This window comes from Caloenas nicobarica, chromosome 4 (genome assembly GCF_036013445.1).
Source record: "Caloenas nicobarica isolate bCalNic1 chromosome 4, bCalNic1.hap1, whole genome shotgun sequence".
Classification (NCBI taxonomy): Eukaryota; Metazoa; Chordata; class Aves; order Columbiformes; family Columbidae; genus Caloenas; species Caloenas nicobarica.
The window spans coordinates 23,670,781-23,694,281 of NC_088248.1; the positions used below are offsets into that span (position 1 = coordinate 23,670,781).

At 36.1% G+C, this 23,501-nt stretch overlaps 1 protein-coding gene across 4 annotated transcripts in view; it reads right to left on the reverse strand.

Annotated features, from left to right (window-relative positions):
• Positions 1-23,501, reverse strand: part of LRBA (LPS responsive beige-like anchor protein) — a 412,983-nt gene that overhangs the window by 325,681 nt on the left and 63,801 nt on the right. For 3 of the 4 annotated variants that reach the window (XM_065634945.1, XM_065634947.1, XM_065634944.1), the window contains exons 22-30: positions 23,102-23,294; positions 12,169-13,185; positions 10,934-11,109; positions 9,501-9,654; positions 8,910-9,090; positions 7,514-7,641; positions 7,044-7,151; positions 4,241-4,412; positions 3,144-3,588 (exon numbers count right to left, since the gene is read on the reverse strand). In XM_065634945.1, the coding sequence (XP_065491017.1) occupies positions 3,144-3,588; positions 4,241-4,412; positions 7,044-7,151; positions 7,514-7,641; positions 8,910-9,090; positions 9,501-9,654; positions 10,934-11,109; positions 12,169-13,185; positions 23,102-23,294 (2,574 nt within the window). Of the gene's footprint in view, positions 1-3,143; positions 3,589-4,240; positions 4,413-7,043; positions 7,152-7,513; positions 7,642-8,148; positions 8,181-8,909; positions 9,091-9,500; positions 9,655-10,933; positions 11,110-12,168; positions 13,186-23,101; positions 23,295-23,501 lie in introns of those variants that run through there. The other variant, XM_065634948.1, reaches the window with a different exon arrangement.

A 23,501-nucleotide genomic window follows, 5' to 3' on the forward strand; every position in this document is an offset into this window, starting at 1 on the left:
AAAAAATAAAAAGATAACTCTGAGAGTTTGTGTTTGCCATCAAACAATACATTAAATGTAAACCAGACACAGAAAATAAGAGAGCATCCCAAACCCTGCTTTCCAAACTCTCCCAATGTACCTTAGTATTCTTGTGCACCCAGAGATACGAGCAACTCTACTACAGTTTCTTGTAAAATGTTTTTTCTTTCCCTAGCACAATTCCTTCCCACTGCTGTCACTAGGTGTCATTTCACAGCATAAACTTCTATTTTAAGCAGAGTTGCACTATATAAAGATACAGTTACTTTCAAGTGGTCATGAAAAACTTTCCTGTCTATATAATTTTAAACATAATTGTTTCATATACACAGTTGTTCCATCTTTTTTATTAACTGATTTATTAGCTAGTTAGCAACATGCCTCATCGTAGAGCAATGTATTTACCATAGATGCAAGACTGTGTATGTCACTACCAGATGATAATTGACTAGAGGTAAGACTTCTACATTATTAAGTACACTTTTATCTACCTGACGTACCCCAAAAATGAAGAAAATGAAAAAAATCAAGCCACATAGAAACACAGAGTTGCTGACATACTGAGGTCACATGCAACCGCTGAAGGACAAAATATTTTATACTGGTTCATGACCTTTTTCTCACATATTTAGCCCCGCCTACAAAACACAAAATGTCATGGGAAACTAATACCCACAAGTTATCATGGTGGAGCAATCCAGATAGCTACAGACACCTCTACCTAAATCCCTTGCCCTCTGCTCTTCCATTCACAAGCACGGTGCTGTCTACTGCTTCTGTCCATGCACCCCTTTCACTCCTCTATATACAGTTCTTCACCAGAGTGGCTTCTTTTCAGTATCTGATACAGTAATTATTTTGTGGGCTGAAATGAGAGAACGTCAAGATTTGTGGTGAAAAATGGCTTGCACATTGGAGTTGGAAAAGGGAAAGAGGAGTCCATCTGGGACAGTGCAACACTGGAAAATTAAAAGGGCAAAACAGCAAGCAGTTCAACTTTTTAGTGATTTGCCTTAAAAAATACACTGCAATTTAAGCTTTTTTAAAAAATTATTTGAGTTATTTTGTAACTATACAGAAAAAGAACACAGAACTGCAAGTGACCAAAGGGCTGCTGCCAATGCCCAGTATTTCATTAGTGTACATTTATCAAATTAAATCGCATCATTTCCTCTGATAAGGTCTTGTAGGCATAATCCACCTATGGCAGATACCAGGACTGCAAGTGCCCAATTACTTCCTGTCTAGTTAACCTACTTTAAACCAATTCAAATCAGATTTGCGCAGACAGTACAAATCTTCAGTTTTAGCAATAGCTAAAAAAGAACTCCTAGATGAAACATGCACTTCTGTACCAGATCTCCAGAAACACGTTATTTTGTGGTTCAAATCTCGACCACTCAGCAATGAACAATAGGAATTTCCTGAGGAAGAACATTAGTCATAAACTAAACCATTATGCTATTTCACATCAGCTGCACATTTGCTGTAAAGAGGAATGATAGGCCTCTGCGGAGAAGTGCTAAAAGCACTTGGGCAGCAGCAGGGACACAGAGGCATAACAAGTTCTAAATGAGTGTCCCCCTTCTCCCAGGTTTCCCCCTCTGCCTCCATCCTCCGACTGCTCCCAAAATAAGCCCTCCTGTTTAGCATCATGAGCAGAACACAATATTTACTTCGAGACAAGAGCAAGGGGGCCAAATGCCTGCATACATCATCTGTGTCTAATCTAGCCAGACAACCACCACCACCTCTTCCCCCACTAGTGATACGGCAATCTGAGCTGAGAAGACACGTTGTGACAGCTGCATCCATACCCCTGGCAGAGCCGCACTCCTTTCTTGGGTCATCTATATTTGCTAGTTTGAGCAAGGCAGCCACAGACTGCAAAGACATCACAGCCAGAAGAAGTTCAGGAATAACCACAGGATGAGACACTGGTATGGTAAGCAGGAATTCCCTCACACCAGATCAACTGCAGGATTTCTGGATATGATTAAGGCTTTTCTAGAGGCAGGAATGCATTACAGGATTCTTTCTTTTGTCCTTTGTTTTCTTGGTTGTTATAGGGAATTCTGGACAGGTGAAAGCCAGTAAGCATAGTAAAAGACAATGTGGTCTACTATACTTGGGAAAAGATAACTATCTAATGAAACTGAGATGTAGGGGAGACACCAAAATTGTTATCAGAAAATACTTCAATCTAAAAAGAAAAGAAAGAAAACCAAAGCAGGAAATGTCCCATTTTAAATCCACTACAGGAACTGACTATTAAGAAAGGCAGATATTTATTAAAATGAAACAAAATTTAAAAGCTATTTTAACAAAGTAAATCTAACAGCTTAGGGACATATCTACTGTATGAAGCCTGAAAGATTTAAAGTAGGCCTTCAGCCCCACAAGGCAGAACACAGATGCATTTTTGTAAATGTATATTGGGCTATTCTACAGGTTTAAGGACATGAAGATGATTACTCCATTGTTTTCTATCCATTTGTAACCGTTATTAAACCAGTAACAGAAACTAGATAAAGCTTTGCGATCAATATAGATGCTAATCTACAAATTGTTGCTTTAAGTTATTTAATGCCCATTTTATTTCCTGTGTCCTTTAAAACTGACTAAATATGCACAGTACAGCCACACTCACCTGCAAGTGCTGCAGTTAAGAACAGGAGAACAGGAAAGACTAAAGAACACCTTACACTCTTAACCTTTCCTTTTACTCCTGCAATCATTTCCAGGCAATTTCCTGGCCCTTTTATCTATCACTTCTGAGCTGTAACATCTATGGAGACAGAAGAGTTAACTCTTAAAAACAGGACCTGGCTTCAAGACCTTCAAGTATAACCCAATCACCAGTCGTTGTTCATTTCCACAGTCTTTTACAGCATAACATGGCATCCCATGAATTGCAGAGCATACCTTCATGACGAACCTGTGTGATGTCAGTGGACTTTGTAGTAAACACTTCTACTCGTAAATCAAAGCATCTCGACTATATCAAGTACTAGATGACACTATACATGAGACCTGGTGAACTGAAGTGGGAGTGTTTTCTGTTCCTTACAGATATCTTAAGCAAAATGAAATAGGCTAAGTATTTCAGAAGTTACATTTACCTGTCAAATGAATGGAACTGTACAGCCTGCTCAGCAGCTCCATCACCAAGAACTCCAAGGAAGGCTGGTGGCAGAAGAGCAGGATCCACTGCAGTCTCATCAGCTGGTGTGCTTACCAGGCTTCTCAGGATGTCCTTTACATTGACATTTTTTGCAGCTGGCACAGAAGTTGCAGGCTTATTATCCTCAGTTCCTGCCTCACTTCTGCCCTCCTGAGACTTATTTACTTCTAATGAGAGTGTGCACAGTACTTCACTGATTGCATCCGGACCTGCACTGACATGCAGAGGTCCTGCTTCAGCAACACCACTGGAACTGTTGGTTTGGCCTGAAGCTGGTTCCTCCCCAAGACCAGAATCCTTTCTTTGTACAGATGCTGTACTTTCTGAATCTTCAGCAGAGGCTGAAGCTGAAGCACCGAGAGCAGCAGACGGGTGTTCCACATCTGTTCATAGCAAAGACAGAAAACACAATTTAAGTTCATTGTTAACAGAATTGCATTCACCACATTGCTCCTAAAGAAATAATACCAATAGGTGACAAGTGAAATAATACAACTTTAAGTATTTCCTCTTACCTACTTAGAGATTTAATATTATCTATAAGTATATAATAGGAAGCTCAGAACACAAAAAATTCCTTCTAATTTCTGAGAAGCCTGAAAAGTTGTAACATCCAAAAATTAAGACACAAGGAAATAGAAGATATTGACTCAACAGTCAAAGAATGAAAATTAATTGATGTACTAAAGAAGAACAGGAGAAAGAAAAATACAGTTTTATGCTGGAAACAAAAAGCCGCCAGTTTATTCTTATGCATACTGAACTTCAACAAGATGTTTCCGCAACAGGCATTCGTGAATACTTGGCTACTTCAGTGAGATTAATCACCTCTACACAGCAAAAGCAACCTATAGATTTGGTTCTTCTCAGATCAGAAAAAGATACACACAAATACTGAGGCAAATTGAATACTACAATGTTGTTTACTTAAGTAGTTATAACGCTATATTTCTATACAATCTCACAGGGACTTCTGCAGAATTTTAAGATGCACAAGCCACATTATTTCATTTGGCCAAATAATTAACAGTTTACCAGCAGCACGAGTTTCATTATTTTCATCCTCAGACTCCTTGAATGACTGGCTATGGTTTGGTGGTCGTCTTTCATTCTGGGGTTCCAGTATATCTCTGTATTTCGAAATCATGAGCACAGATATAAAATATACAACAGCCAAAGCCAAAAACTGAGCCTGTTTACTGTCCTCCTGTTAAAAAAAAAAAAAAAAAGACAAACACACTGAATTTTCTATTACAATTTCAGCAGCATGCTTATTTTCCTGTAAAGTATGCCCAGCGCTACCATAAACAGACTGAGAGTAAGCTGATATGTCAACCATGGAAGAACAATATTCTCTAATCACCGTTTGTCTCACCTATAAAGCTGGGGAACACAGCAATTGTATTCAAGTGCACTAATCCCTTCATTTTTCATTCATAAATATGACAACTTAGGCTAAGGTGATGTATTTTGACTACATGCTTTGAATTAGTGCAGGGACTAGGTCCCCTTTATTTACAGGTGTTCCCTCTGTTACATGTTTCCTCAAACGTGCTAAGATGTTAACAGCATTTGCTTTAAAGTACAACCAGGCAAGCATGATCAACAAAACTGTAAACCTATTTATAAACTATTGCATATGAATGAAGTAGAACAAACTCCAGAACCAGTATTAAGGTTTTATTTCATCATCTGTTTGTCCAAATGGATGTATTCTACTATGTACAATTTAAGGAAAAATTGGCAGATATTCATTTGCATTACTGCTATAACTTTATGAAGAATTTTTAAGAAAATCTTAATATGAACAATGTCAGGTAGTTCTCCAGAGTACTTGTTCACTCCTAGTGAAATGGAGGAAAGAGCCACATCCCAGATCTGACTAGACATTATGATTTAGCCTAAGTCTGTCCTCTTTGGCTGTTGAAGGAAGAAAACCTTTGTACACTTCAGGATCACAGGAGAACTATCGAATATCTGGAACCTAACTAACCAATCAGTAAGAGAAAGGCTGGGGAGGGGGTTGTGTGTTTTTTTGTTGTTGTTTGTTTGTTTTGTTCCCCCCCTCCATTTACATAAGGGCTCAGGTACCATTCAACTTTTCCCTTTGAACACTTCAAGAAATTAAGTTAAACCAAGACAACTATAAAGCTCATTTTATTATTGAGGTGCCTACTAAAGCTCCGCATTCCATAAAGAGTTCTTTAATAAGCAACACTGGGAGAACTTTATGACAAGTTCTCTGTTAAGAATTAATAACATGGCTGGATCTTATCCGTTACACTGAAGAAATAACCTATATTCCCCTCAGTTCAACCCAAATCCTTAACTTTCACAGAATAAGACAGAAACAATAAGGTAATAACAGGTTAGCATCAGGCGAGCACAGTCCCAGGTTGACAGAAATCCCCTATAATGGTAAGGCTTATAAAGAATTTTCTTGCTAGATGAATTTTTGCAAGGCAGTTTCCAGTTGTACTTCGTAAAGTTGTGATCCAGTGAATTGGCATAACCCATCCTGATTTTTTCTATGTTTGTAGCACTCCTTGAAATAAAGTACTGGAGAAGTACTACCAGAAGTACAGCTACTGGTGGTAAAGTGGAATCCCAATGCGTTCTTCCTATACAGGCTCAAATCATGCCAACCACAATCCTATGTGCTGAACACAATTTAAGAAACTACATGCAAATCAAACATAAAACATTTAGATGCAAGTATAAGCAGCTCAGATAAAAACTGTCTCAATCTTTACCTGAGCTGCTTATACTTTAAAAGACTTTCAAAGTCTACTTTTTATCCACGCTCAACACAGTAGCCAAAAAGCAGAGTTATTGCATCATTTTACATTTGTGGAATAGAAAACTTGGTGGATTAGATATGCAAAGTAGCAGAAGTTATGTGTGTATATTGTTTTTAAAATAAAAAATGAGTACACAAAATGTGCTTGATTTTGAAGATTGCATTATTATGATTATTTTTGTTGCCACCAATATGGAAAATTCACTTCCTATTACTCTTTTGCACACTGATACTGAAGTAGGGGTTGAAAGAAGCTTGTTTCAATCAATAATTGCTGTAAAGATAAAAACCAAAGATCCTTCACTATTCTGGATAGAACAAAAGTCACTGTGTAAATCATTATACTTGCTAAATAGTCCAATTACTGTAAAATAAGTTCTGGTGTCCAGAACAAATCCACCAATAACTCATAGCCATTATTGCTGCTGTATTTGCTTACAGAGGTGGTTTTTTAAGCAATCAATCTCACTTTCCTCAATATCAGCTATAAAGTTGCTGACATAGAGCAGAGATATTTTTAGTCAATTCAAGACTAAAAAACATATGCATATTTACAGCACATGCACAGAAATTGGTTCCTCTGGAGGAAGTAAAGGAATTAGAGATGACCTCTAATTTCTAATTAGCTAGAAAGATACTAATTTTTCAAAAGTACACAAACACGTTTGATATAATACGTAGTATACATAAACAGTTTGTCTATGTACAGCATGTGAAAGTATCTATGTGTACTAAACACAACATATTTAATATATAATAGGCAGAATTCCAGAGAATCATCTCTTAGGAACACACCAAAGAGCCTGAACAGCAGGCAGAGATTTTCACCTCTCCCTCTTTCCAATCCCAAACACAACAGCTGCAGAGCATTATGTGTTCCTAATTACTGCGAGCAGAATTCAGTTTTTGTAAATTCAATTTAGCCAAGCTGTGTAACACACAGCAAGTGTTCAGGAAACAGATACATGCAGAAATGTATAAAAACAAACAAACAAACCAAACCCAACCAACCAAACACACACATTATTTGTAACTTACTATATCTCTGAACACTACTGCTCGAAGTCGATTAATATCCATATCCTGCAGAAGTCTGTCATGGTCTCGTATTGGAGAAATGCCACCAGTCACAATGTCTACTGGACTCTATTAAAAAAAATTCATTTCACATTCTGTTTTTAAAAGCATTCCACCAAGAATCATTGTGTGTACAATCAGCCACTGTACATCATACCACTATAACTAGAACACAAAGATGAGATATGCATTTCATCTTAAAGGAAGAAAAAAACCTGGCAAATTCTTGTGACAGATTGATTTCACTGTGGAAGGTTAAATATAGTAAGTGTTAAATTCACATATTGGAAAAACTACTTCAGATTTCCAGTGTTCCTGCTCTTCAGCTCTATTAAAGTACTAGTGCTACAGCTATAAATTTAAAAACTTATCCCTCTGTACAGAGTAATAATTACTGTCTTTTGTGTTCCTGAGTGTGGTCTTATACTTGCCTTTGCTGCAGACTTTCCTGTTCCTACAAAGCCCTGCACTGCTTTTTGGTTCTTCACAGCGTCTCCAACAGGCTTCATCTGTGCATGCTGCTGACACTCCAAGCAATTTCTTACAGCTACTGCACATACTTGAAAGGAAAGGAAATGTTAAGAATTACTCTGGGAAATACTTTGCTCTATATCCCTTACAGAGATGTACCATACGTTTCTATTTATCACAAATTAAAAAGTTTAAGCACATCAGTAAAATGATACTTTGCTTCCATAAATTTTAAGTAGCCGCAAAACAATGCTCAAAATTCTTTAATAATTTCTAACTGATAATTAATACTAACCTACTAGAAGATGTATGTTTTATCTCATGGATACTTCAAAGTAAGTTAGCATCCCTCATTGGAATTTTACCATGCATACAACCATGTGGCAGGGAGGGTGAAGACACCTAACTTTCACAGACTAGCAAAGAAGAAAGACAAGCTATACACTAGTGAAACAAACAGCAATATTTGCTTCACAATGCTCTGTTACTCTTGGACTGAATGTTCCGAAGTTAACACAATTTCTTTTTTTAGCTTCACAATTGTACCTGTTTCATCTTCTAATATTATTTTCAAAGGAAAAAAGAACTACCCCACCTCTATACCTGTTTGCATCCCATAAATCTTGTTCTACCTGCACAAAGTTTTAATTGCCTAGAAAGGGAGAGGAAGGCTAGTTACTGTTGAGGCTCTGAGGTGCTCTGACACTCATGCAAATTAAACTTTCATTACAAGAAGTATTACAGCATGCAACTAGCATGAACAATCTCCTCCTGGACCCACTTATGATCTTATATGTTCTCGTTTCTGGAGAAGTCATTACTTTTTTAGGTAATGACCATTTTCTTTCAATCCTATTTGATGCAAACATTCTACAATACTGGATACAACTACTGCCCAATTTGAACCCTACACTTTAGAAACGTACATCTCTAGTTTTCACCATACTTTCATGTACTGACCTCAAGATTTAAACCTCTTTTCTACACCGTGTAAAAGTTCCTGGGTTTGTATGTAGCACAAGATCTCTTTTTCTTAAAGCTGCTATATTCTTGGCCTTGACTATTTGGGGAACTTTGGCAAAAGAAGTATCTTCATGGATAAAATGAAAACATGCACCCACAACAGGCTACCAAACTTAATAATTTCTTTTATTTAAACTTTTTAGAGAGGAAAAGAATCCCAATGCATAAGCATTGTAGAATAAAGTAATAGTAAAATAGTAAAAGATCCCAGTACTTCTTTGGCTAAATTTAATCTTGATTTAACAAAAAAAGAAATAAACCTTCAAGATAACAATTGCTAACTATTTAGTAACAGCAAGCTCCTATGCTCATTAAGTGGTTTTATTTGCTTACCCAGACGAAGACATTGTCGCAGAATTCCTCCAGATGACATATTTTTCTCAGATTCAATATCAGTGAAACCAAGAGAACTTGCAAAAATTAGCACATCCACAAGGTTGATTAATCTCTGGAGAAATGTTAAAGATGCTTCTACCGAAAGTCCTTGAGTTGGCTCAATATTCTCCAATTCATGCTACAGAGAGAAAAATTGGACGCAACATTTACTTCTTTACAAAGGTGATATTCTTATAACTTAAACGAAGAAAAATATTATGTTGGAAGTCCATTTTCAGTCATATTCAAAAGCAGTAATTAGTCATGTTCTAGAAACAATCATTAGTATTAGGATTTAATCCTATTCCAGACCACTGTGGGACAATGAAGCTAAGCAACTTCTTTTTATGTCTTCAGGCAAAGACGGCAGGCATCCAACTCATCTTAGAGGAAGCATGGAGGTAGCAAAGGGAGGAAAGAGAGGTTTGTGGAAATATCCTTCACATATTCCTGTTTCCCAAAAGGACAGATATAATAGTGAACACCCTGCATAAAGAAAGACATCTTCCCACAAGAGATAAATTTACAAATTAAAATGGCATTTCTTACAGTAGCGGATGTGGCAGCAGAAAGCAATGGCAATATACCACCACAAGCCATGATCATGTTGTCCATCACTTGAGAGATGAGGTGAATTGTGTTGTGCACAAATATGACATTGTCACTGCTATTCACAAAGTCCATCACAGTTTTTGTAGAATGGCTGCCCAAAAAAAAAAAAAAAAAAAAAGTAAAGCAGGTTTCACCAAAAAAAGCCACATGCAAAATACAGCTTTCTTTTGTGGTATTTTAGTATTTTTATGCTTTCATAAAACTAAAACCAAGACAGCAAATATCCCATGACCATAACATTCAACTGATGTACCTCAACCTAAACCTAAAAATACCTTTCCTTTTTGTAAACCTCTCCAGATGGTAGCTTGTGAAAAACATCAAGATGTGTGGTTACTTATAATCTAGATGAATATATATTATAGGCTAGTCTATGATTCTCTGCTACAGCAAAAGTCACTCTACCAGCCAATGTAATAAAGTTTCCTGGAAGTGTGAAATAGATTCGAACAAAATCTTTGGAAAAATCAAGTACTAAGGGCTTCTCGAATGAATTAAAAATCAACATAACCCAAAAAAATAAATCATGTTAAACATAGAAATCGATTTTCAAAACATAACCTAAACGAAAAATATATTTTAGCTATATCTGATGATGTCCTGAGAGGATAATTTAGTCACATTCTAAAAATTATTGTCAGACAAAAATTCATATCAGTTTAAATTGTGTTTCAATCAATTAAATACTTACATTTATTCATCCTGCCATTCTTTTTACTGGGTCAGTATAGCTATATGTTTCAATTTAAATTTGACATTCACTATTAAAAGTTATCAATAGACACCACTATTTAATAAGTTATTAAATCTTAACATTTAAATGCAGAACTACTACTGTTTTCGAAGGTTTTTTTACTAAAATCATCTTGATTACATTCCAGATTCCTGTTACAAGTTAATTTTTAAATGCAGAGAACATCTGTGTTCACAGAACCTTATCAAAGCAGTTACATTGTGTGTGTAAATGCAGCAGTAATAAATAGTATTTAAGATAGATTTTTTTTCTTTAGTCCATATTTAGTTACTGATAAAAGATACAGACCCTTACATACATCAAGAACATGAAAATCATGATCCAATAAAAAACTACAGTAAGACTGCCATTGACTTCAATGTGGGCAGAATTTCAGTCAAAATATACGTGCAGGCCAGCAACCAATATGCATTTATGTTTGTAAAGAGTCTTAAAAAAAAAAAATCTGAGAATATTCAGCTGTAGCCCACAAAATAATTAAGGCTACTAAATAATTACTAGAATACCAGATGCACAAAATTCAAAGAGTGGCTCTCATGCAGTTACAGCAAAATCTGAAGTTATTTGTAAGTGAAATGACAGTCTAGCTCATTCCATATAAAGCATATCAATTTACCTTCTCCACATCTGTATATCTGTTTCTATGGAAAAGAGTAAGTCTGTGAGCAGGCGCTGATGCATCAGTGACCACTTAAACTCAGGAATACGAAACACAGTTGACCTAGAGTCTCTCCTCTGCCCATCCGATGTAGCAGCTAGCTCTTGTCCTGAAGAATCTTGCTGTCCTGAGGTCTGAATACATAGTTTGCAGACAAAAACAAACAAACAAAAACAAACAAACCCTGGTTATTAGTTTCCATGGCATACACTAAAATGCATTTAACAGACTCGAGATTTTAGATATTCAACAAGTTTATACTGTACACACAGTTACAAATAAAGCTAAAACTATTAAACAAATGCTATTTACTGGATACACCAAACCTACAAACTAGTCTACAGCTGCGCTACCACACCTGTCAGTCTAGGTATACACAAGCAGCAACTCAACCTTACCACAGTTGCTGTAGACAGTGGTTTTGCTCCTTTAAGGAAGAATGGTGCAGAATGAAGAGCATCCATTAGCAGGTATCTCTGCAGAAGGGAAGTACTCAGACACATGACTATTTAACCATGAAAAGCTGAGTTAGAAACTAAAGCCTAGAGGGGTGAAGCACTGCAACATGCAACAAAAACCCAGTTTTAAATTACACTTGCAAAAAGGTAGGCTGTCATGACTGAATGACAACCCTGTCAAATTTTATGGTTTCAAACACATACATATATATAAAATTTTTTTGTGTACCTGCAGAGTAGCTAGTGTAAAAAATATTTTCACAAGTTCCATTAAGATATGAAAGAAACTTAGTGCTATTTTTTTCTGCACAAGGAATGTTCACTTCTCAATTATAAAAGTTGAGATAAGAGACCAGACTGAAAGAGTAAAAGGGAGGTTGACTAAAGAAGCAGATAAAATCCCCTCAGAATAGATAAATGTTTCTTTCTATTCTTCAAACTTAAGAACAGAAGCACCAGCAAAGATGAAGTGTCCCTCTAGCCAAAAACCCAGTCTCCATCAGCATCCTTAAGTGGATGTACAAAGAATAAAATCTTAGAGACTTCTCAGTACACAAATTATTATAGTAAGAACTATGGCTATTTTAATCAAGGGTTGAAAGTATTCTTTCAACAATTCAGAAAAATCCACACACATTAAAATCCCCAAAATGTGTACAGGCACATTTTTTCAAAAATCTCATATAAGAACTTTTATTTTTTAAGCTAGACACAGGAAGGACAGGTAGAATTTACCTCGGGTATGGATCTAGGGGGCAGAGGTGCTTCTAGACATGTGTTAGCTTTCAGTTCCAGTCTTTCTGTATCTGACGCAACACTAGAAACATCAAGCTTGGCGATTCTTTTCTCAGAGGCTCCAGCAGGCTCTGGCACATGTGCATTTGCATCTCCTTCACCTGTTTTGATTTTGCTAAAAACAATCTTTTCTTCCTCCATCTTCTTTTTCCCTTCTGAATCCGGTTGAGTCGCGACTTCTTCAACTGCAGAACTCACTGTTTCTGGTAAAGAAGTCAGTTCTCGGTTTTTCCCATCCACACCTTCAGTATCTTCGGATTTTAAAAGCACACATTCAGGTTGTTTCTCCATTGTTATTTCCTGCTTTGTCACTTCACGTTCATTAGAGCTACATTCCTTGTTCATTTCTGCAAAATCTTCCGATGGCAAAGGCAGACTACCTTCCTCTTTCAAATCAACAAAGTCATCTTCATCTTCCACCTCTACTGTTGATTTTTCCAGTCTTTCTGGGCTTTCAGGAGTTTCTCCTTCCGAAATAGTCTGTGTTGGTAAAGAAGCAGCAGTGACGGCTACTGTTTCTTCCACAAACTCGAGAGCTTTGCTCACAGAATCGTCAATTGCTTCAGCTATTCCAGTACTAATTTCTGAAACACTGGGCTTTATTGCGTCTGGTTCTGGAGAAAATTCCATACATTCCTGTGTAGTCTCCCTGTCTTCCCCCTCTAATTCCTCTCTGTGATTAGACACTGAATGAGTTCGTTGGTCACCACCTGACGAGGTATTTGTCTCTTTCTTTTCAGTACTGCACTCCATATCATCATCAATAATGCAGGAAGGAGCAGTAGGATCTTCTTTTAACTCCAAACATTGCTGTTTTCCCTTGGTTTCAGCTTCTTTGCTAACTCCAGAGATTGTTCTAATTGGAGTTGAAGAACATATTCCACTCCCTTCTCCTCCTTTCGCTTGATATTCCTTGTACATTTGAGAAAGACTCTCTTTGTGCATTTCAAAAGTTACCTAATAGAACAGAGTTGAAAGTACATTAGAAATCATACATTAATTACAGTTTTTGCTGAAAAAACCCCACACATCATTGTTCAAATCACAAAGTTATACTACAGATATATTGGATACTGTCCTCATGATAAAAAATGTCACATTTGAGAACACTTCCAATGAGAGCAAGTTCTTCTGAATCCCGTCTTGACTGTACCACAGTCAGTATGTCAAAAGCAACACAAAATATATCATGCTTATTAAAATCTATCAGGCTTATTAAAGCCCTCCCTTGCACTTTCATTTTCAAAAACATGATTAGACAAAGGTACTAGTTTTGGTCCAATCATTGCTTTTTAAAAGAAGAAATCTTGACAGCTGGAGCTTATCTCCAGTCAGCTTTCCCTCTGCTCTCTCTCCCTGTTGCTTACTCCATTTCTAAAACTACTAAGTAGTTTTATGCTGACAAGCACTAAACAGACATTCAATAAAAATACTGTTGGTTGATTTCAGCAAAATTTATCATATGTACTTCCCAGAAAGCACACTCACCCACAATATGTATATGCATTACCTACAAAATGCAAGTACAGCTGTAACAAATCTGGCATAACATAGCTACCTTTATTGGTTTCTGTCTTCAGTATTACATATTATTGCAACATTCATGCTTACTTTTTAAAAACTGTTAAGCTACATTTAAGTATGAGACCTGAATTCTACTCTGGTTATGCACTACTTCCAAAATGGTTGAACAAGTCTCAGGTCTAGCCTCAAAATATTATTTCACTAGTTCCCTTGAACAAAGGGCAAAGCAAGCGAAGATGAGAATAGCACTTTTTTTCTTCCTGGGGTTCATTTTTTTGGGGGTTTTTGTTTGTTTGTTTGTTGTGAGGTTTGTGTGTTTCTTTTGTGTATGTGTGTTTTTCTGGAAAAGGATAAATGAGGAAGACATATATGTCAAATTCTATTACTGCTGCTGCCATCCTTACCCAGTAAAAAAATGGGGATAGGCACAATGACACAAACGTGATCACAAGAGAATGGCTGGAAGGACCTGTTACAAAACATTATTTTCTTCAGTGCTGAAATTTGAGTGCAATGGTGAGTAGTATCTGACTCACAGAACATGTTCAATAACAGTAACAATCCAATCTTAATGGATTAAATACTAGAGATGTTTTGCAGGGCTGGCAGTTACTAAATCCACCTTGCAAAAAGAGCACATTCACAGTCTTGCAAAGTTCCACCAAGCAACACTTGATACTTAGACTGGCCCTTACGAAACATAACAAACTTTAAGAGCAATATAAAGTTCTAAGTTCCAGCAGTCCTATCTACATAAGTGCTTTTATAAATTACCAACCTGGTTAAAGTAAATAGCAAGCATCGAAGAATATAACTTTAAATGCATTCTGAAAGCACATCATCAGTTCTGTTATAGCTGCTTTCCCCATTACAGTTCAAGGAATCACTGAGGTTAAGGCCAGAAAGTAACATCAGATCATCTAGCCCAGCCCTTGATTTAAACCCACTTTCCTACACATTGAGCTCAGTAACATGGATTGGATTACAGCATCCAGAAACTTGTCCAGCCTTGGTTTTAAAAATTAAGAGCTGAAATCTCCCACGGATCATTTGTTCCAAATCTACTCTACCATCTAGAAAAACAAAATGAAAATTTAAAAAGGTACCCTTCTTTATTTTGAAAGCCTAGCTTCAATTTCTAGTCACTAATTATGTCTGCATTTCTGAGTTATTAAAAATATCTCAATATGGAAGAAATACCATGTTTTCAAGGGGTTTTTTCCTATGATATACTATAAAAATAATGTTTATGAAAATCCAAAAGATGTACAAGTAACAGGATCATCTAAAAAGATCCTTCATTCTGAAGGACTAGAATCCTTCTCATGACCCCCTTCTGCAACCTTATCAGCTCTTAAAAAAAAATCTGTAATAATGTGAACATTCATATTTTCATGTATCATTCTAATATAAGTCTCATTAAATTCATATGCAGGATTAATAGCAATCTACTTTATGGCTTCTCACTTTCCATACCATGAACACATTCTACAATGCTGGGAACTCCTTCTGGAGAAATGGTTAGTTGTATCTCAGCTTGTATAACCTGTGTAGTCATTTTCTGCAATGTTGACTCTTTTTCTAGTGTTCTGCCAAGCCAACCCCATTTCCAAAAGCCTATTGCTGCTGTATAGGTTAGAGGTGCAAGCAATTTTTCAACGAGTTGTTCTTTGCCCAGCTATCATCAACAGTTAAAAATACAATGTATGGTACGGGGATGCAATATAATTTCAAACACAGCCTCATCTGAAACAGGGAACAGACAACGGTTTGGAAGTCGTTACAAAGCAACATTCTGGAAACCTGCAACACACTGGAAAACAAACTGCTCTGAAGATCATTGATGGCTACCAAAAAAAAAAAAAAGGGAAAAATAAAAAAGAAAAGAAAAATTTAAAAAAGAAAAAAAGTCTGGCAATAAGATCAATACATACAACTTATCTTCACAGATGGACAATATAAAATTATGAACAAATAAATCCAAGCACAATCTGATAAAAATCTATGTTGATTTAAGAACAATACAAGAAACTGCAAGAAGACATGCCCTGGTAAAGAAAATTAGATAGTACAGAACTACAGGAAAGCATCACGAGCATCACTGCCTCCCCCAAAAAAAGCCACTTAAAAAGGCAGGCAATTTCTATTTCTGCCATAAACATGAGAAAGAATTCATGTTACTTAATAATTAAAATGCATTAAATACTGTTCTTTAAATAATATTTAAATTAAAATAGCAATGCACAAGTTTAGGCAGTCTACCTAAAATACAGTATTTTTCAAACTTGCATTTCGAGCTTGTGATTTTCTTATTTACATAAAAAAGAAAACAGATTTGAGAAATACTGCTTTGTAATATGCAACTTTTCAACAACTCTGTCTAAACAGTTTTGCTCACTATATTAATTTGTGATTGGTTTGACTAGAAACCAAGAAATAGTGGTACTATTATTATGAAGGCACTGGACAATTCTTCCGCCACACTTCTGTTCCATGACATGGCATTTATGAAGCACACAAGTTCGCTAAGCCAAACAATACACCCTACAGAGAAAACACCTAAGGTTAACTAAAGCAGCATAAACAACAACACAAAATGAAGTCGAAATTATGATTATTAAATACAAGTAGACAGAGATAGTATATAAAGGTATTAAACAGTATCTACAAGCATGAAACAATTTACATGACAACTGTCAGCTTGGAGAACCTTAAATGTACTAAAGTCAAGTAATTTTTTATTTTCCTTAAGGCATTTGCAACTGTAAAGCTGATAATACAAAATTAATTACTAGAAATTGTTCTAAATTAGAGAGCTAAAAGGCCAATCATTAATCTTCACCATCATTTGATGGTTAATCCATAGCTGCTTGAAATGCTTGGAATGCATCTCTACGCACTACTAGTTAAAGACACTTGTGAGCTAATACCTGCAACATTTGCTTCTGCCATTAATTTTACCTTAATTTGACATCCAACATTTACTAATTGCCTAGGAGAAAAATCAGCATATAGCCATGAAAAAGGTTAAGATGATTGACATTTGCATTAGAGAACATAGGGAAAATATTTTAACAATATGTTAAGATTTCATCCTTTTTTTTCATTATCAAGTGGGCAATTTTGTAGAGAGAGGAAGGGAATGTCTGCCAGACAGGTCAGACAACTATATAGCACCGCTGTGCTGTTTCCTTACAGAGTCTCCTCAGTGCAAACCAGCTCCTGTGCTGCTGATGCCATCAATAAACTCTTCATAATTCCAGAAAGCGTTACAACTTTCAAAATCTTAACAAGGACTTTATTGATCTGCTTTTCCACTTCTCATGCAGCAAAACTAACTGTTCAAAAGTGAAAACTGATCTCCAAACAAAAATAGGTCTGTTTAGACAAGAGGCACCAATATCTGAAGATACCAAACCTAATTTTCAGTTACATGAAGTGAAAGATAGAAAGGTACTGTGTACACCATACACTGACTTACAGTCTGTAACCCACGGACCTGAAGAATCTCTGGGTTATTTTGGGGTGGTTTACAGAAGAAAGCTAGGAAAAGTAAATCCACATATATTATGCAGGACACTACACATGAGATGTTTCTAGGAGTCTGTGCTTCCACCAAAAAAGCATACACTGACAAACAAGTTGGGGGAAGGAAATGAAAACCACTGTACTGAGACATTTTCATATTCCTGCACTTTCATTTAAGTAGCAATATTTTTGCTGGTTTTCTCCTCAGCTTGAGAGAAAATATACATGCAAATAATTTCTAGAATAAGAAAGCAAGTACTAGTCAATATAATTCGTAAAAGTCTTTACTTATCTGAGAGAGAATTTCAAGTATGTTGGCAACATTTTATTTTCAAATCACATCAAGTATAGCTTGCTGTTACATCACCATACAATAATAAATTGAAACAGCATACCAAATATATATCTGCTCATTTTCATTAACGCAACTATTGCTTTTGATTTGTTTAAATTGCAAAACTTGAGCACATTATGCTCTCAAGGTATACATTTCTGCCCTGTCCCAATCCCTGTCATCATTCCTTCAGTTCAGTAGACTGTCCAGTTCCCCATGGAGTACTACTGTGCCTTGTGCACATTTGATATTTAGTTATTAACAAAAATATGTTGTAGATAAATTCAGTGTCTACCACTCTTCATTGTGGTAAATATGTGGCTAAAGGTCTTGTGCACATCTCTCTTTGGCCACCACTTTCCAGTGTCTCCATGTGTTGTTCACAGCCCTGTAGGAGAGACCCCAAATTCACCATTCCAACTGATGGCCCAGAGGCGCAATTCAGTCCCTGTAGCCACAAGCCGAACACAGTATGGATGAGGTTTGCCCCAAACTCTGCAGCAACAGCAAGGGAAGCCACTAACACTTCTTCAGGTTGCAAACACAGGTCCCATCCTCCAATGATTTCTATACTACATTATAGGAAATGAGAATCCATCCTCTCCTCGGGTCACTTTTGCTTAGGAAGACTGTCTGCCTCTTTATGCAAGAGTTCTTTCCCTTGAAAATGTTTCCCCATCTCTTCTTTTAGGGCTTCTGTGTTGCTTCATCTATCCAGCTTGTACTGTTCTTTCCTGCTTCATAAATTCTCAGTTTACCTTTCTCATTCTATTGCTATATCCCATTTCACACTTTTCTTTCTATGTGACTTAGTCAAATTTAGTATCCTGCAGCTTTATCTACGACATTCCACTCAAACTGTGGGAATAATGAGACAGCAGAGCTCCCCATTAACTAGACATATTGCATACATAAGAGTCCATCAGATCCCTCCTCCCAACTATTCTGCCTGCTAAATAATGAAATTACTTTTTTCTCCTCAGAAGCATTGATTAGAAAAAACCTGCTCATCTACTACAAAACAACCTGTAACAAGGAAACACCTGGAAAAGGTGGCGAATTGAGCCATAACCCTACATATTGGAGGGTACACAACTTCAAAGGAAGACACACATTCTAGTCTCCAAGCTCCTTCTGCTCTCCATAAGTCAGGTGAAGTCCCCAAGAATCATTTATATCTAGAATAACCAATATTTTTTTTATAAATAACTACTTATACCATAAGAACGAACCTCATATTTAAGCATTTCAAGTGTGCTTTGCTTCATTGATACACTGGGTATCTCCCAATTGAAACCCAAAAACCTGCAGTAGTACAGTGACCCTCCTGGCCAGATGCCTCTGCTTCCTCTCAGTGCAATGCAGACACTTTGCAGAGGACCAAAGAACATCTGAAGCCTTCAAAATGACTTAGAGATAAAAACGTGTCCACATAGCACAGTGGGAGACCCTACCTTCTTCAAGATGGAGGGAAAAAAAAAAAAACCCTGGAGACAGAACCATCCTCAATAACTCATAAATGGCCAATGGGATTTGAACTGGAGAGATCCTGATGGCCTGTTACTTTTGAAAACTACTGAGCCATGTTCACTTCTCTGCAAATTAGTTTTTAAATTACCGTCATATATTAACTGGTCCACCACCTATTTTTGCTGCTTTTGCCAGTTTTCTCTCATCTAACATACTGAAGAAAAAAAATCAGGCAAAGACATGCAAACTCTGTGAACACTTTTTTTCTTCTGCATTAAATGAGTTGGGCACCAGAGAACACACAAATTTACTTCACATGCACCGATGTTTACTACAACTATACTTCCTTAATACCAAAAAGTAACAATTATTTAGAAATGCATTGTATGTTAAAGTCACAGTACTAACATTAAGATTATACTTCTTCACATTTTGACTGGTGAACAAAATTTTTCCACTTATACAGCAATTTACACTTATACAGGAATAAAACTGTAGCTTGTACATATTAACATTTCTGAGTCTTAATGAAAATTTTTAGAGCTGCTTAAAAAAAAAAATTACCCAAATATCTTTACCTGAATTACATCGCAACATGAAGCAACTTTTGAGTAGTAAAATCTATTTAAGTGCCTGAAATAAGCAAATGTTAGTTCTTCCCAGCCATTAAAAACACTGAGACAATTTCAGAGTGTATTACACTGTGTAAATCATTATAATCTTTTAAAACTTGGAGAAGCCAAAAGGTCAAAAAGCCAGGTTTTGCACCATTCTTTACTTGTTTCCTATTATTAACCACAAAATTATTGGTCCTTTTTACAAAGTAACATGGCTAGACAGATAAAGTCCAAGGCCTAGTGACCATGGTTACAGTGTTTCAAAGCCAGAAGTTCTTAGATGCTTTCATAAATTCAGCACTGGCCAATTAGAACAAACTGCATTACGATTTAATTTTTTCATTAATATTTCTTACTGAATTAGAAGCCACAGACAAAATACATTTGTATACACTGTGTTAATATTTAAAAAACATCAAAAAAAAATACGGAAATGAGCAAAATACATGAGTAACACTAAGAAATTTGGCTTTAAAAAGGTTACACGCACCTTCTAAATTCTGAGTACAAGGAAACCAATGTAGGGCAATTATGCTGGAAAAGCTGCTGCTGCTTATAAAACGTCGTGCAGCTGTTGGAGGAGAGGGTTACAGTGACAAACAGCTTCCCTGCTACAAAGGTGGCAGGAAATCTATCAAACTGGACAATAAAATTGCAATTGAGTTTCTTTGGCTTTTTATAGCAGCTGCATGTATCTTGATGTGTAGCTCTGCAAAACCTATCCAATTCTGTAACACTAGTCCTTTATATACTAGTTCTTTATCATAGAATGGTGTTGTAAATTAGAGGCAAGAATGGCGCAAAGAGTTGTAAAAAGGAAAAATAAGCACTAACCCAATACAATTAGAGATGAAATAATAAAAACACAAATTGGTTATTCTCTTAGCTATGTTAAGGAAATATTTTTGCTCCCATAATTCCCACATTGCTTTGAAAGCATGCTAGAAATCAAAATCAGAGATGCACTTAGCATCAAACCATTTGCCCACTGAATTATGTTCACACCATGTCATGTGTGGATCTACATGAATCTCAACATTAGTGTAACAGGATACGAGAATATTCAAAATAAGTAAAATTAGAGGGATTAAAAATTCATTATCATTAGATATTAATATCAGTTTAAAAGGACACTTTCAAGTGATTAGTAAGGTTTTACCACAAAGAGGTTTTTTGGTGATTTATCCTAATTTATACATATGTAATTAAAATATAGTTATGAAACATCATCTGGCTTTATACTGCTAGTTGCATAAATTGCATATATTATTAATAAAAAGTTCAAATAGCAAATGCATAATAAAGGTGAAAAAAAACAATTTTAAAATCCTTGAGTATTGCATCTTCATTCATTGCTCTATTACTAAGTCAGTTTCTGGATGCTTTTGTTTAATCATTTTCATTCAGGCTTCTGGAATTTGATATTAGCACCAATGTCCAAACAAGCTGAACTGCTTTACGATTCCTTCAAAATCACAATCCGCTACAAGCTTTGCCTGCGCTCACACACTTCTAACCTCGCCATCGTTCAACTTCCTCCAAAGCAGGCTGGAAGAACAAACAGTCCTCATATATTGACTGGAAAGCCAACATGGTCAGACTTGGGAAAACTAACACAAGAAGTTACTTCTAGAACCAAGGATAACTCATTATACTAGCGGGCCAGGACCCAAAAATGAGAAACAAAGGGTGAAGCATATTGTATTCTCATTCACTCCTGCATTGCCTTTCGGGGGAAAAAAAAAAAAAAAAAAAAAGGAGAAAAAAAGGAAAAAAAGTAACAGTATCTGTACTTCTTTTCTTTTTTGTATTTTCTAAAACCTGGGCTATTTTCCTTAGCATTTGGCTGTGGCATCACAATAGTATCTTGTTTTCTCCTCTATGAACTCTAGACAACTGATCAGTCACATTAAGTCACTGAAGATGACGACTAAAACTCCATATAACCATTTTGACATAGAAGCTGTTTAAATGAGATTTCCTACATTAACATTACCTTACAACATACGAAAAGAGTCTACGAATAGAATTAAAGCTTATAAGATAACATACATGATAATTTTTAAATTCAATACACCAAAGCTCTGTATAACAGAGGTAGAAAAGTGGTCTTCCTTCATCTCTCCATTTTTCCCCAGGACAGTTCCCCAACAATCACAGAAATGCTTTAAATTATGCCAGTTTCTATAAAAGCACATTAGGGATCTTTAGTCTGGCTACAGCTTGCCATTGTACAATCTACTCCACCCACACTCTCTGCATCCTGGGTGAAAGAGAAGACTGCAGACACGACAAAAGAAGATTAAGGATATTTCAACAACTAAAATGTGATCTCTGCAAGGGTTAAAATTTGGCCCTGGATTCTTTGCACCTAGAATCCATTTAGCTAAGTGACTATTTAATGATATTATTTGACTCACTTTTATTACATAGATCTCTATATTGGTCTCCCCATAGCCCAATAATCCTCTATTGAGCTACGTATGCGATGAATAAACAGAGCTGCCAAATAACAGTATTCTTGCTGTCTGCAGAGACTGACTCTGAGAAAAAAAAAAATCATACAAAATCAAGGACCTCCGAAATGCTAACAGTTCCTTAGAATCGTAAAATTATCTTTAGGATTCACAGATTTTGCACCATTAAGTTGCACACATTTAGAAATACATAATTTATAAATTAATTCATTCTAAATAAATATTTCTGATAAAACAGAATGATTACAAGGCCCACGCTGGCCTCACTCTTTTGTTCAGAAAAAGGCAGGGCAGTTATCTTTCATACTGTGCCTTGTTCAAAGATCTACTAGTAACTTTTATGATATAATTCTGGTTGTAACAACAACAAAAAAAATCAGACAGAAGAATAATGAAGGCTAATAATCTTATTCATGCAGCAAGCATTTGCGTTCTCACCCTGTATTCCATGACAGCTTAACAGCTGAAGCATCTGTCTTAACTCCGATTTCTTTGCTTTTTACTGGTTTGTTTTACAGTCTTTTGATGTTACTAAAAGGGATTTCTGTTTATGAATAGATATGGTGCGCCACCTTGTGTTCGTGCCATTATTAAAAGCCAAGAACAGCACTTAACATTTTTCAGAAAAGCTCATGAAATTTGATTTTCTCATTTTTGAAACAGGTGCCATTTTCATAGTAAACTAATCCTATCACGATTTGAGCAACAACATCATCATCAAATACTTAAGTGTTCAAACAACAAAATTAACGTGTGATTGTCAAATATTTGAAAGTTATGCTCAGTAACAGATATAAACACTGGGCTTTTATTTAACTACCAACCTTCACTTCAAGACTATCTTACTGTATGATTCAGCACTTTTAGACTCTAAATCTAATTATACAATGTAGCAAAATTTCCCAACTATTTCAAACACTCACCTTTGAATGTGTGATCGACAGTGTATCCACCCAAACACGCCAGCCACCCCACTCATATTTGATCGCATGGTAAAGCAAAATTCGAAATATGGTATACACCATCTCAGTTATCTTCTGCTCCTCAGAAGTCTTGGGATTAAAACAACAAAGGGAAAGCATCCACTCCTGCCACACAGAGCACTGCAACAAACTCCTGCAATATACACAATGCTATTTAATAAAATTTTGAAATATATCTTAGAAATATACATCAGCTAAGTCAGGAATTCAACATGTTTCAAACCACCGCTATGTGCAAGCTTCTCTAATTTTACATATTGAAGATTATACTATAGAATTTGCTGAACAGCAGTGAAGCTGTATCTGCTTAATGAGTCTAATTTACTAGAAGACCTTGTTA